The 14,257-nt window shown below is 36.7% G+C and overlaps 1 protein-coding gene across 16 annotated transcripts in view; it reads right to left on the bottom strand.

The window, feature by feature from the left end:
* The window catches only part of ptprsa (protein tyrosine phosphatase receptor type Sa), a 259,420-nt gene that overhangs the window by 80,592 nt on the left and 164,571 nt on the right, over positions 1–14,257 (bottom strand). For 8 of the 16 annotated variants that reach the window (XM_032572235.1, XM_032572242.1, XM_032572238.1 and 5 more), the window contains exons 8-10: positions 11,927–11,944; positions 2,937–3,047; positions 174–185 (exon numbers count right to left, since the gene is read on the bottom strand). In XM_032572235.1, coding sequence (XP_032428126.1) covers positions 174–185; positions 2,937–3,047; positions 11,927–11,944 — 141 coding nt within the window. The remainder of the gene's footprint in view (positions 1–173; positions 186–2,936; positions 3,048–11,926; positions 11,945–14,257) is intronic. The other 8 variants (XM_032572241.1, XM_032572244.1, XM_032572248.1 and 5 more) reach the window with 3 other exon arrangements.

The raw sequence follows: 14,257 nt of genomic DNA, 5'->3' as shown, positions 1-14,257 counted from the left end.
AAAATATGGTCTTTTAAAATTATTTAGCAGTTTGGATTAACTGTATGTTGTTTTTTTTTCAGATTAGTATATAATCGAGATCTGCAAAAGGTAAACAGCTAAAATTTGTCAAACATGTTGATTTTTCTTTTCAAATGTGGGTTAAAAAAGTAAAAAAGAAAAAACACACCAACCTTCTCGAAGCTCTGAGGGATGTAAAGGGGTTGATGCAGAACACAATGACATGAGGAGAAGAGAAAAATAGGGGAAACACAGAGAGAGTAAAAAAAGCCACCTCAAGGTGTTTAGCTGCAGCTACATGTCCCTTTCCTTCTTTTTTTCCCCTTACCCCTGTCCCTGTCATCAGTGACACCCGTCTTCAAAGTACACTTGCCTGCCCTCCCCTTTAAATAAACTTTGAACCAAAACAAACAGATTCACCCCAGTGGTCGCTCTGCTGCCTGCTAAGGAAAAAGGATTGGGGCGCCACTGGAGTCAATTCAAGCGTACCATACTCATAATTCAAAATTTCACAAGCTTCTTATGGCCACAATGAGAGGCTCATGGGGGTGGCCACATTTTATTTAGTAAGAGAAGGAAATGAAATAAAGAGAAAATAAAGAAAACAAAAACAAATGAGAGATTGAAAAGAACAAATAAATTTAAAAAAAGACAATTCGGGGGGAAATTAGCAGCTGCAGTTCAAGGCTGGTAAGAAAAATATTATTCTAAGAAGCCAATCAGCAAACACTGTCATTATGGTTGATGTTTGGGAAGGAGTCCCATTTGCTTCAGTACCCACATGCCTCATTTTCAGGGTTTCTCTCTCGTCCTTACAATTATCCTTCCACACAGCTGCTAATCTCAAGTGCATTTTGCTTCGTGAACAAAACATAGTCAACATCAAGTATCAGAATTGATCGACAAAAGTTAACTGAAAACAAACAAAGGCTGACACCATCACAGCATAACAGGTGTGTTACATAGTGTGAATGCACTGGAGTAATTATGAATCTGAAGTACTTTTGTAAAAGCATGCTCGTGGAGAAAGTGTTTGTGATAATATTGGATGTGTTTTTGGAAGTTATTTCAAGGAATGCATGTATGATTTAATGTAAAATAGTTGCAAAATGTTGAAAATCGTTCTTTACATAGATATTAATGATTTCTGTTGAGAGCATTTGGGTAAAAAATAAGACGACTAGCTAGTGGGCGGGAAGGGCTTTGACATGGGGTTTACCACCAGGGCACTATACGGTCAATGGGGGGCCTGAACTGGTTTTCTGTTGCTTATTATGGTGGCCAGTCAAGGAAGATGTAGAAAATATCTCAACATAAAGAGGCTCACAAATGATGATTTGTTGGAACTCTATTTGAGATTCTTATTTGGTGTTTAATTTAAGGGCTGCTTTACTAATGTTTATTTTAAGGAAATCTAATGACAGATGCTTTACAATAATTTAAATTTTATGAAAACAAAAAGAGAGAAGGGGAGTGTCTTTTGTGTTCTCAAAAATATAGCATAATTCTCTTTGCTCACCTAAAATAATATGTTGCGGGAGGGGCTCGCCCAGAGTGATGATCATGCAAGGACCACCACTGCAGATAGCTAATTGACATTGCTTGCTGAATCACATTTGCACCAGCTCGTGCCTCGGCTAGATGAATGCTGACAGTCTTGAACAACCATTTTCTTTTTACCTTCAGCTCCCTGTAGTAGAATTTCTCCTCTCCACGCTTCTATTTCACTGAGTCTGATGATAGCAATAATAATGAAAAAGCAGCTCCCCGACCCATTTTATAATGTTGGAGTAGTGAATTATTTATTGGGAACAAAGTTATTTGGTACACAGCAGAGGGAACAAACCGAGTAGATACCGGGGCATCTTTATTTAATATGCACAATATAAATAATACATGCCGAAAATGCATCTGCTTCAATTTATTAAAGCTCCCTCAACAGGGATTCATTGTCATTTAGCATTAGTGGTTGAGGATAGGCTTTTGTCTTTATAGTCTGTTTCCTATGAAACTGTTCCCTCTGAATTATTGTTTTTTATATATATTTATATCTTCATTTTGCAGGAACATGCCAATCAAAATAAGTACAGACTGTAAAGGCCTTTAAAGATAGTACACAAAAGTAAAATCTGGGAAACCCTATAAGTTTATGCTCCAGTGTAGCATGAGGAAAAAATACAGGAAGTGTAGGATTTATGGTCAGTCTGTCAAATGAACTGTGTGTAGAATACAGTGCTTTTTCACTTTGTTATAACACAAATACTTTTGTTTTCCTCCCCCAAAACTGGAAAAGGCAAGAAGGGGTGAATGATTTTGATTGGTGGGCAACATTACCTAGCCAATCAATCAAAATCAGCACTTACCGTTGTGCTCCAATACCTGTAAAACACTCATCAAATAACAAAAACAAAACAAACAAAACCAAAAAATATATATATATTTTCAGTATGTTTTAAGGTTTCAACTTGAGACGTAGTGGGGAAACATTTGATTGGGCACACAGTTAACAGGTCAAAGGTCTTTGGCAACTGATAATGTGAAGACATACGGCTTGTTGGGCTATACATTTCCTTCCGAGTGAGTATTGGAGGGCATTGAAAGACAAAATGGAGCATCATAACAGAGAAGAACATTAGTTGGTCAATTATAGATTTACATTTGGAAGTTTCAGTGCATTAAAACAATTATGGGAAGGCATTGATATAAATGGTAGAAGATTTAAATTCCTTTGATATTAATTTTGCAAAACATCTTGTGCATACACTTCTAGATTAAAACGGAGTTTAATGGAAGCAATTATAGTATTTTACGCTCAAGAATACCAATTAAAGATGAGCTGTACTGTGAAGACATTTTATTTAGACAAAGTAGATTTTATTTATTTATTTTTTTGTTACTTTTTTTTTGCCTGGCTCAGCAGTCTGATTGCTCCCTACCTCGCACATAAAGATTAGCGGGGGACGAGTAGCGTACGCCTTCCTCATTAGACGCCACGCACTCGTACTTCCCCTGGTCCAACTCCTCACTGTTCTCGATCTGCAGGGCACCTGGAGACAGACAACATTCGACAAAGAAAAGATGGGAAGGGGAGAAACATGGAGAAAAGAGAGAAAGAAAGCAGAAAATATTTGATTAGTCTATCTGACACAAACAAATCAAACCTCTGGGAATCACTCAAATTTCACATGGACATTTCAAATACAGTCTCTCTGCAGCAACGCTGACACAGGCTAGGATGACTAACTCAACTGTATTCCAGCCTCAGTCACTTGTCGACAAAAAGCTAAATAAATCAAAACGTGAACTGAATCAGTCAGCAATGCAGCAATGTTTAAATCTTTCGCAAAAAGGAGCTACAAAGAAAAAAAAAAGTGTGATGAAATGTAAAGAAGAAAAGTGTGAAGGTTACCTTGTAAGCTAAGTAATTAAACTGCAGAAGAAATGACTTGATCTTAAATTATAATTTTAAGTAATGACCCAAGGGGGCTTAATACAGATCTATGCCACACTCTGCCAGTTTTGTGTTTTTTTTTTTTGCTAAAAGTTTTTCAGGTTATGTCTCGTTCCTCTTTGCAAATTTAATGAGTAAAATGTTTTTCCACTTTCCCTCTCTTTTGAAAATAAGTTCAGCTCAGATGAATAAATAGCTTTTTGTTGTTTTTGGATTTCACATTTTGCTACACATATTGAGTTGAATTTAGGTCCAGACTTTCACTGAGTTATTCTAAAACTGTAATATCATTTGATCCAATTATTCTGTTGTGACTCTGGCTTTAAGTTTAGGCTTGTCTTGCAGGAACATGACTTTCAGTCCTAGTCTCTAGTCTTTTGCAGTCCTTAACATTTCTTCTAGGATTAGCCTAATTTTAGCTCCATCCATCATACAAATAACTCTGACTAACTTACCAACTCAAAACGCCGCCGAGGAGACTTGTTCCTAGTTTTGTCATGGCCAGTCACATATGGCAAAATTTGGAAAAGCTCAAGGAGTACGAGTGTATTTGAGAGGCAGACTACTACTCAGTTTACTCTTTACTCATTTGGTCATTGTTTATGTTTTATCTCAAAAGATATGAACTATTCTTTAATACAATTTAATTTTTTATGTTTTGGTTGGAGTTAACTGCATGTGTGCAAGGCAAGACAACCTCAGCACTCAGCTGCAACATGGGGAAAAGGTAGCAGGGAACAAAAGAGGGAGGTAAAACACCAGGATCCGTCCTCTTTAGAGTGTTGTTGACGGCACTTCCTGATGATATCATTAGGGCCTCTGGCTGGCTCAGCAGACAGATTGTAGCCTGGGACTCTCTGACAAACACAACACCACCATCGCTCGTTAACGTTTAGCCAAGAAGCATCAATATGCCAGCAGCTGCCCCGAAAGCTTTGTAATATACTATAACGCTCTCCATCACATCTGCAAGTAAACACAATGTTGTACAAGGCCACCACTCTGAAACAGTGTTCAAATAACACGTTTCACCTCATCCACAAATTAGACAATCGATCCTGGTTAATTATAAAGATTAGTCACGCTTTCAGTCCGTTCGCCGGCTAATAGAGAAAAGAGTATTTTAGACCTTAAGGTGTGAGCAAATATATTTACCAATTTAAACAGAGAACAGACCTGAAGGTACAGCAATCGATAGCGTTTCATTTTTAGGTTTTCTTTTACTTTCTCTTCATTTTGCTTTACTGCTCAGATCACCTCATCACTCAGAGGCCTCTGTTCCTGGCATGTACCTCAAGAACCAAATGAAAAAAGAAATCTGCCTGCAGAGTGCAGGTGGTACAGTTTTTTTTTTTGCTCTGGCTTTATATGAGCATCTGATTTTGATCTGTTTGATGTGCACTTGGAACAGCAAATGCCAGTGTGGTGGCAGGTGGATTGGAATGTGCTCAGAAGCTGAGACCACAAAGTAAGAAATGTATGAAGTTCAACTCCAGGTGGACAGATCCAGAAACCTCTGCCAGTGGCTTGTCAGACAGACTTCCTTCAGCTGAATTCTAAATATTTTGTCTGAACTCACCTTTGTTAAATCAAAAAGCACAGCTCTATGTATACCATTTTTGTTAAACTTCAGCTGGCTGATAATGATGTGGCTGCTTAAAAGAAAAACGCAAATAAAAATCACATATAACAGTAAAAAAAAAAAATAAATCTCAAAACAACCTAATAAAATACAACAGCCAACAGCTAATAAGTAAAGTAGCCGCAAGAAAGAGAAATAACTATGTCTTTGAGAATACCTTGGCAGTTTTATTTGCACTCAGACTTCTGTGAAAGGAGGATTTCGCAGCAGGTGGTACAATCTGTGTTTCCAAGTTCTTACTGGTTTTTGTACAGATTCTAGGTGATATTTCAAAATATGGATTTGAAGAACACATGAAGATTTTCTTTCACTTAAAGTACACACTGAGAATCATGAGTATATACAGTACAGACCAAAGGTTTGGACACAACTGTGTGTCCAAACTTTTGGTCTGTACTGTATATATATACATATATATATATACATATATATATGTTCTTAGTAGTGAATGCCAGTTAGTTTTTTATGCTATGCACAACACACTTGCCTCTTTATCTGGTACATCTTGCTTGGATTTCTCAGATATTAGGCCAATTTTGACTTGATCATAAAGGTGGAAAGCAGTTATTAACAATTCTTTGGTAGACAGCAGCCATTCAGTGATGTTCAGGTGGGAACTAATGGTTCAAACAGCCAGGTTTCACGTAAACATGTCTGCCCATTCTCATCTGACATTGGTTGAACTTTTAGTCAACCAATTGATAAGGTTACTGAATTTTGCCTCTTTTATGGACCATTCTCTATAAACCTGAAAACTAGCTGTGAAAAAAATTCTCAATGTAGTGTAGATGATGGCACATCTAGATATCTAATTGCACTGAGTCACTGCCATTTGCCATGACAGTGACTCACTGCAGTCTATCACAATTTGTGACCATAACCAATTGCAAACATGTAAAAGTGACTGGTGAGTCTACATTTCTGCCACATTAACACGTTGTCTGATATTGTTCTGTACTCCAAAAGTAACATTGACTAATTTTAATCACTCAAATGCGAATATTACATTTTGCAATTAAACCAAAATACCAAGTTAAACTGTATTCAATACCTACTGACTTCTAAGAAGCAGAATGAAACCTCCCTTCATATCCTGAAGCTCCAGGAACACCAGGGTTTTTTTTTTACTATCATTTCCTTTTGTCTGTCTCTCTTTAAGTGACTGCACTCTGTCTGTTTTGCATAATTGCACTCTGCATCCTCTGCCAGCCCGTGGCTAACCAGAGCGCATGTGGCCAGGGGCATTTTTCTTCTTTTATCAAGAAAAGACGGAAACATAAGGAATGAAGTAAATAGCAAAAATTATCTTTTATGAATGCAATAAATAAAGCCACGCACTGAATCTGCTCACACCATGAGTGTTTACAGATAAAGACATGCTTGGTGGCAAATGTCTTTTCCCCCCCCCACAAAATGGCTGTTACTGTGCTTATTAAGCGAGTCCACCAAGAAGCTTGATAAGATGTTAGCCCCTTTTTTCCCTACAGCTTTTAAGTCTTATCATAAACATCAATGGTCGTAACTGCTGCAAACAATTTGGGCTTGCTTCATTTTAGGAGCAATTACAAAAACAGCTGGTATAGATAGTTTGCTTGGAAAAAACATGTTTCGAATAACAATTCTAGTTGTTGTATGACATCATTCAATTCTGACTTCAACTGTAGAGAAAGAAAGAAAAAACTCAGAATATGAATAAAATTCCAGGAGAAAATGTAAATACATAGTTTGATAACTTTGATTTACTTCGATAATTAAAATTTCAATTATAGATTTCTATTTATAAATACAAATATTTTTGCATCTTAAGCAAAAAAAAAGTATACACCTTGAGTTTTTGACATGAAACAACAAAACCTTTTGCAGGTTACATATAATAATTCAACACAAGTAGTGTAGACTTGTAAAATGGAAGGACATGGTTTTCAATATTTAAAAAAATACAGATATGAAATTTATGGCGAGCATTTATGATATTTCACAGTCCACACTCCCTCTCAGATTAAATTCCTTATTTTTCACGATCAACTTGGAGGGGTTGACATTGACAGCAATATTATGTCTTTGAGCCACTTTAGAAGTTTGTATCAAACCCTGTAACCACAGTAAAATATATAGGGCGATATGTTAGGGCTGCACTGTTGCCTGGGTTCAAGTCCCGGCCTGGGTTCTTTCTGCATGGAGTTGAAGTTGTAACATCAAAAGATGGAAAACTTCAAGGCGTGTGAATACTTTTGAAAGGAACTTTATAATTAAATTTAATAAATATTGTGTGAGGCATTTTGTCTGCAATGATACTCAAAGCTAAAATAAAATAGCCATGACTGCTGATGGAAAGTAATAGTGGGAATTGATGCGATAATGTCCATTTACTCCCTACACTGATGAAAAGGAAAAAAAAAACAGCCGAGTTATATTCAAGGTCAGACTAGAGAACGCTGAAACTTATTTTTTTCATTTACTAATGTACTGTAATTAAAAAAAAAATCCAAAATAAACAGGCTATAAGTCATACAAATACTTCCTGAAAATGATAACCTCATCTTCCATCTGGACAAGTTCCTCTTCAATTCAGTCAGAATAATCACCAAACACTTACATCTTTCATCCTCCACTGCTACCCACTCATGGCTGTCTAGCAGCATGTTCACTGTCTTCATCCATTCAATGAAAAAGGCTGTAATAGGCACAGAGTCTATAACAGTTGTCCCAGCCATGGCAGCTGCCCTATTTAACAACACTGCGCAGTTTGATCTGATGAGCAGTGAGGTGCCAAGGGAACTGTCTAGACACGGCCCAACATTTATTTAGAAAATTATTTTCAGACTTATTTTATTTAAAATGTTGGCCAGGGGTCAGCATGGATGATTTTGTCCTTAGGGAAGGTCTTCTTGCTTTTAAACATTCTGGCAGAAAGACCCTGCTTTAACATGTTTCTAAAGGTTTATATCTCTTTTGTAAAAAATTAAATTAAATAAAATAACCTGCTTGACAACAAAAAAATGACAAGAGAGAAACAGAAAGAGAATAACAGTGAAAAGTGATGGAGGGAAGAGTTGAAGTGACAGAAAAGCACATAAACACAGAATGACACAAATGAGAGTAAAAGAAAAGTGAGGAGGGGTCGACATGGATGATTAATTTCCAAAAGTGCCTGAAGCTGTGAACTGCCCACCCCACATGTGTGCATCCCTCTCAACTCCTAGTCCCCCACCCTCAGTCCCATTTGTGTAATTCAATTAGTGTGCTCCAGCGGACCTTGATTGATTTGTTTAGGCGATCTACAAAATGGCTGGCCAACCCTTAGTCTTTCTTTCCCTCCCTCTTGCTCCTTCTGCATCCCGCTCAGACCTGCTGGTGGCACACTGCTCTCTTCATAATTTTATTTTGCTTTTGCAGTTTCGCAGCTCCCATTAGTCCCTCATTTCTCCTCATCCAAACACTGCTCACTAATACTCTACTATAGTCCAATTAGAGCTCCAAATTAGCAGCTTACTGAATCGGTGGACACATAAAGATAATAACCTTTGCAGTACATGAATTATACCCATTTAAGTGCAGAGACAACTGTGGCATACTTAAAAAATATATTGAAAGCTTTAGTTTTCTGATATGAAGAGGGGGAAAACATTTAAAAAGATACTTATGCTTTATGTTTAATAATTGCAGCTTGGCTACACAAATGTTACCTAGGTGGTAGGCTTCACATTTTGTAAGAAAGCTACTTCAAATAAAATTCATACAAAGTAACAGTGCTGCACATGACTCAAACAAATTTGGCTACTATGAATGACAACATCTCAGAAGCAGCAAAATTCAGCTGCATATTCTTGGTTTTAATAGCTGCATGACTGAAGACAGCCAGTGTCACTACATGGCAGCCGCGTCTGAACTCGCTATACTCCCTCTGTCTCGCTCCTACGTCCGCGCCCTCGCTGTCACTCCGGCAATGGTCTGTCACCACCACAAGGTCACTACGCTGCGACCGCGGCAGCATGGGGCTCCACGTGTGATGCCATTGTTGTCAGAGCCCATCTGTTGGTTTTTAATGCTTCTATGGAATCAGTAATGACGCAGGTAGGAAGTTAAGCTGCCTTTTACACCCGTCTCCCACTTCAAGGCCAGCACCTGCATGGTTCCGTATCAAAGTGAAATAAATTCTACTTTTGAAATTCAAATTATTTTTTATATGAAAGTGATACGAAAGAGACTTGGTAATGGGGCTGGATTTTACCTCCCTCTAAACACATGATAATCAGGAATAACATGCTATTAGAATAGGCTGGTATGATCACCAAAGTACTTACACAATTATTTTGACTAAAGAAGCATAGCATGATTTAAAAGAGGGATATTATGTATTTTCCAGGCACAATGTACCGCTTTATAGCACAATTTTGCAACCGTTACCTTCAATTGTCAATTCGACGCAAACTTCAAGAGACGCCTTCAAGTTTGCCTCTCTGTAAGTAACTGTTATTCTTTCTGACACTCCACCTTCAGCACATCATGACAACAACTCTCCTACATTAGGCCGTTTACAACTGTTCTTAGAAAAGCTGGACTGAGAATTAGTTTGTATAATAAGCTCAACAGACATACAGTTTCACCAGGTGTTTGATAATTGCTGCTGACCGTAGTCTGGAGGAGCTGAGTGGAGGAGGTGCAAAGGAAGAAGTGATCTGTGAGACGGAAGCTCGGCTGGAGACTAAAAAGCACCAAGAAGGAGCTTTTTGGTTAAGTAGGCGTTTGGTAAGAGCTAGTGGGGTTTTTTTAGGCACCCCCAAATGGCTGATATTGGAGATCTGAGGATTTCTCAAACATGCATGAAAGAATCAAGGGAACGCTCCAGGTATGTTTTTGACGAGGGAATAAAATTATGATTTAAAGCTCAAAAAAGCTGATTTTATACAAGCTTTCTTTAAAAAAATAAAATAAAATTCCAATTTGGCTTTCTTGCGAGCAATGTAATGTGTAGAAGCCTTTTTTCAGCTACCTGGCTATGGGTGAGAATAAAATTGCCTCACTATGATAGAAACAAAGTAACTGATTAAGAAAGTTTGGGTTATTTTCTATAACTTTGTAATTGTGACTCAATTAAATGTAGTGTGCTAACTGTACAATGGCAATGGGTTGGGTTTTCTTGGTTATCAAAAAATTATCACATTTTTTTAGTCTAGTTTTTTATAAACAACCAACTTTGCCTTTGTTGTTGCCTTGGAGATGTAATAGATGAGCAGAGTTACTCTGTGCAACATACTGCTGGAGAAAACTCTGGTTATATCAGCACTTTCTCTTTTTCTTTATTAAACATGGGTTAAAACATGCCACAAACGAACAAAACACTAGTGATGTTTGAACCCAAGCCTTTTCAAATTCCAGTGTAACTTTGTTATCACAAAATAGTCTGTGCCTGCATGTGATATGTAGTCTTGTCTATTTTGATATAGGCCACACATTCCTAAAGGCAAGTCAGCATAGGCAAAGAGTAATGCAGTGGGGGAAAAAAGCCCTAGGCTGCTTATCTAATTATGCAAATACAAAGTTCATGAATAATGTTAGCTTTTGTTCACTGGAATATGATTTATGAGCCTTTCTTAATCAAAGAAAGAGATGAAGAGGGAGTTTGGTTATATCTTTAATGAGTGAAGGCTTTAAAAGGTGGCTAAAATCTCATGATATTAATGTATGATTAGAAATGCATGACTTTAACCTCAAAGAGAGCTGCATTGAAAAAAAAATAAAAATAATTTCTTTGGCTGTAGCAAAACTGTAAACCAAAAACAATTATTCCATCCTTTCAAATACATGGCCAATGCTGTCAAACTGAGAAATTCACTTACCTGTTCAGGCTGTGGAACAAAGGCATTTTTCAACAAACACACTGAAATCACATTGAGTCACCAGGGAAGAATATGTTTGAGCAATAACACCGGATGGATAATTACAAGTGAAAGTTAAATTGTCGGGGGAAATGAAAAGATAATGAGGGGAGATGAGGAATTTATTGTGCAGTGATTTTGTGTAATTCACAGGAGTTGAGCGTCTTTACATCTATGTCACTGTGGTCTTTCCTTCAAATCCTTCCGTTCATCCTCCGCCTTTATCAAAGCTGCTTTTTGCATGGTGAGAAAACTGTGGATGTTGTCAATTCTCAGAAGGCAGCCAGTGCACCCAGAAACACCCCCCTTTAGGTTTGTAGGTACAAGCTGCTGTAGAGCAGAGTGGAGGGAATTAAATCAAAAGTAATTTATGCCAGTTTTTTCCCCTGACATATCTCAAAGTATGAGGGAGGTGCATTTACATACGTGACGTGGCGGTGAACGGAAAGATCAAAGCAGACAAGGAGAGGGAAGAAATGAGGTTACTGAAGTCTTAAACAGTTTCCAGTAGAACATAGTCTGGTCTTATCAACATCCAGGGCCACTGACTCCAAGCTTTTAATTTCCGCTCATTTACAGTTATGTCTTTGCTCAAAATGTTTAACTGTTGAGGTACAAAACTACTATTTTCTAATGTCACATTGCTCAGTAGGTTCATGTTAGTGAAGAAAAGAAGAGAAAGGGAAAACACAGAACACACATGTAAGACTAATACATAAACAATGAGATGAGACATGGGACTGAAACACACTGGTCTGAGCGTACAGAAAACATGGTAGACAAACACGAATGGCATAATAATGTTAGTACAATAGAAATTTGATTTTCTTTTTTGTCTCTCACATTTAGTAACTTTGGTTGGATTAGAGGTGGTTATGTTTGTTTATGATTCAGTTAAAATATGTTTATTCTGTTCTTTTATTTGTTTGTTTTTTTTTACTCTAAACATCTTACCTCGAATCGGGGTACCCTCTGGAGGAGACACAAAAGTGAAGACATAACATCAGTTCAGCTGGGTTAATGTTAGTATAAGTTAGAAAGTATTTGGGATGAAAAGGTCACTGAACTAAGTTATAATATCATTAGAAATTATTTATCAGACGATAAATAAATAAAACGTATTTCTCTGCTGGTATCACAAAAGAAAGAACATGCTTTTATGATTGAGACTTTCTTTAAAATTATTGCCCTAAATATTCTTTGATGAAAAGTGCAATAATTTGATAGAATTAATACCCTGAAGTGTCAGTATTTTATAATACTTGACACTCAGGTATGAAACTGAGCAGAACATGAGAAATTTGATTTGCTAATTTAGTACCAATAAGCATTTTTTTTTTCCCCCAACCATAAGACGTGTGGATATAACAGCAAGAGTATTTGGTACTGGAAACAGAGATTTGCTAGAATTTTATACTATACCTTAAGCCTTAAGGTAACACTTCATCTTTTAAATACAAGTTGTTCTTTCTTGTGCAAGACATAAACCTTCTTAACTGTGACAAGGACTCTACCTCAAGGTTCATCATGTCTCTGCAGTCATTCGATCCCCTGGCTGCTTCCATTTTTTTTCACTAAGAGCATTGTTTTTTTATTTATTGTTTACTTTGAGAAGGCATATTGTTACATACTTGACTGCAAGCCAAATGCTTCATTAAGGATAATAAAATATTTAGTTTTTTTCCAATTCTTGGGTGGTGGGTTTTTAAGATGTCTGTGCTGCAGAGCTTAAATCTGTTTGCACAAAGAAAACAGTTTGGCCTCAGCCCCTTTGAATTCAAAAATAACTTTTCCATTCATATTACTGCTTTTTTTCCTGTTTTCTTTTTACTCCCCTTTTGCTTATTTCTATTTTTTGTCTTTCACTCTGTTTATATATGGAGTGTCTCAGTACTTCCCTGCAAATCTATTTTCTCAGAAAACCTGTGCCCTTCCTCATGTTTTGAGAAAGCAAGCAGGGCAAATCAATCCCAGAGAGGAGCCCCATTTCACATTTCCGGCCTGCTGGCCCAATGCTAAGCATCAAAGCTACTGTATGTACTGTTCATCAAGTTTATCCATGAAGATCTCAGCCTTCTCATACATTCAAGCTATTTTCAACTGAGTATCAATGTCCAACAATTGCTTGCTTGTAAGTAAGCTATAGTTTTCCTCTTTCACAAATGAAAAGTCCATATCACAATATCTGATCTTACCAAAGATGAGTGACATTATGCTTAGTATTATACACATAACAATTAACCTTTGTCTCCTCTTGGGTTGCCCTTTCAGGAGTTCCCACACCAAATCATCTCTCTCATTGTTATTTGTTGTTATTGTATTTATGCATAAAGGATCTTCTTTTGTGATACCAAAAATTAGTACTCATTGAGTTTAAAGTTCTGTCTGGTTTGCAATGAACCTTCATCATTATCTTTTTTAACAATGTGTCCCAGCTGTGCTTGGAAGTTTTACTAAAACTGCATAAAAATGTCAGACCCTAAATACATTTTAAAGCATGTATATAAGGATGCCAATAATATTATATAATATTATTGTATAATAATATTTTATTATTATACAACAGTAATAATAATAATAATAAATATAATGAAGATAATAATAACAACAGTATATTAACTGATGAGTATATAATGAGTTTCACAGTGCTCTACAAACCAGTACTAAAATAATTGCTGTGTTCACACCACAAAATTTATATATGGTCATTAATGAAAACAGAGAGTCATTGAAAAACCAGACAAAACTAATATGGCATTTTAATATATTTTTTTAAATGATACATATTGTTAGGTAAGTCACAAGGCAAAGGACACGGGACACTGGGAATGTTATGTTGTTAAAGAGTTAGAATTGATTAGAGGCTGCAGGAAGCTGGTTTATTTAGCTTTAGCTGAGATGAATTTTAGTTAGGAGTTAAGAGGTTAGAGGTCAAGTTAGGTTAAGGTTAGAGCAAGGTTAGGGTTAATAGAGCAGGTTTCTACAAGGGAGTTCAATTTACATCAATCACAAAAAGGAAAAGAGTGACAAAAAGGTAAAATAAGGTGAAATAAAATTAGTGAGGTGGGTGAGGGGCTAGTATTTGTAGAATATTTTAATTTTCAAAACTGAAACACCATAAGCAGACCAAATTAAACTAGGTAAAAAACAAACAAACAAACACCAAGTTAGTCTGTTGGGCATATCGGGTTTTCAATTACAATACCAAATCCACTGGTATGACACAAAACATTTTGGCCATAAGCTTTCCTTCTAAGCTTCGGTCAACCTGGTATTGAACAGATT

This window comes from Xiphophorus hellerii, chromosome 9 (genome assembly GCF_003331165.1).
Source record: "Xiphophorus hellerii strain 12219 chromosome 9, Xiphophorus_hellerii-4.1, whole genome shotgun sequence".
Taxonomy (NCBI): Eukaryota; Metazoa; Chordata; class Actinopteri; order Cyprinodontiformes; family Poeciliidae; genus Xiphophorus; species Xiphophorus hellerii.
The sequence above is the reverse complement of the archived record's forward strand: the minus strand, read 5'-3'. Positions and strand labels throughout refer to the sequence as shown.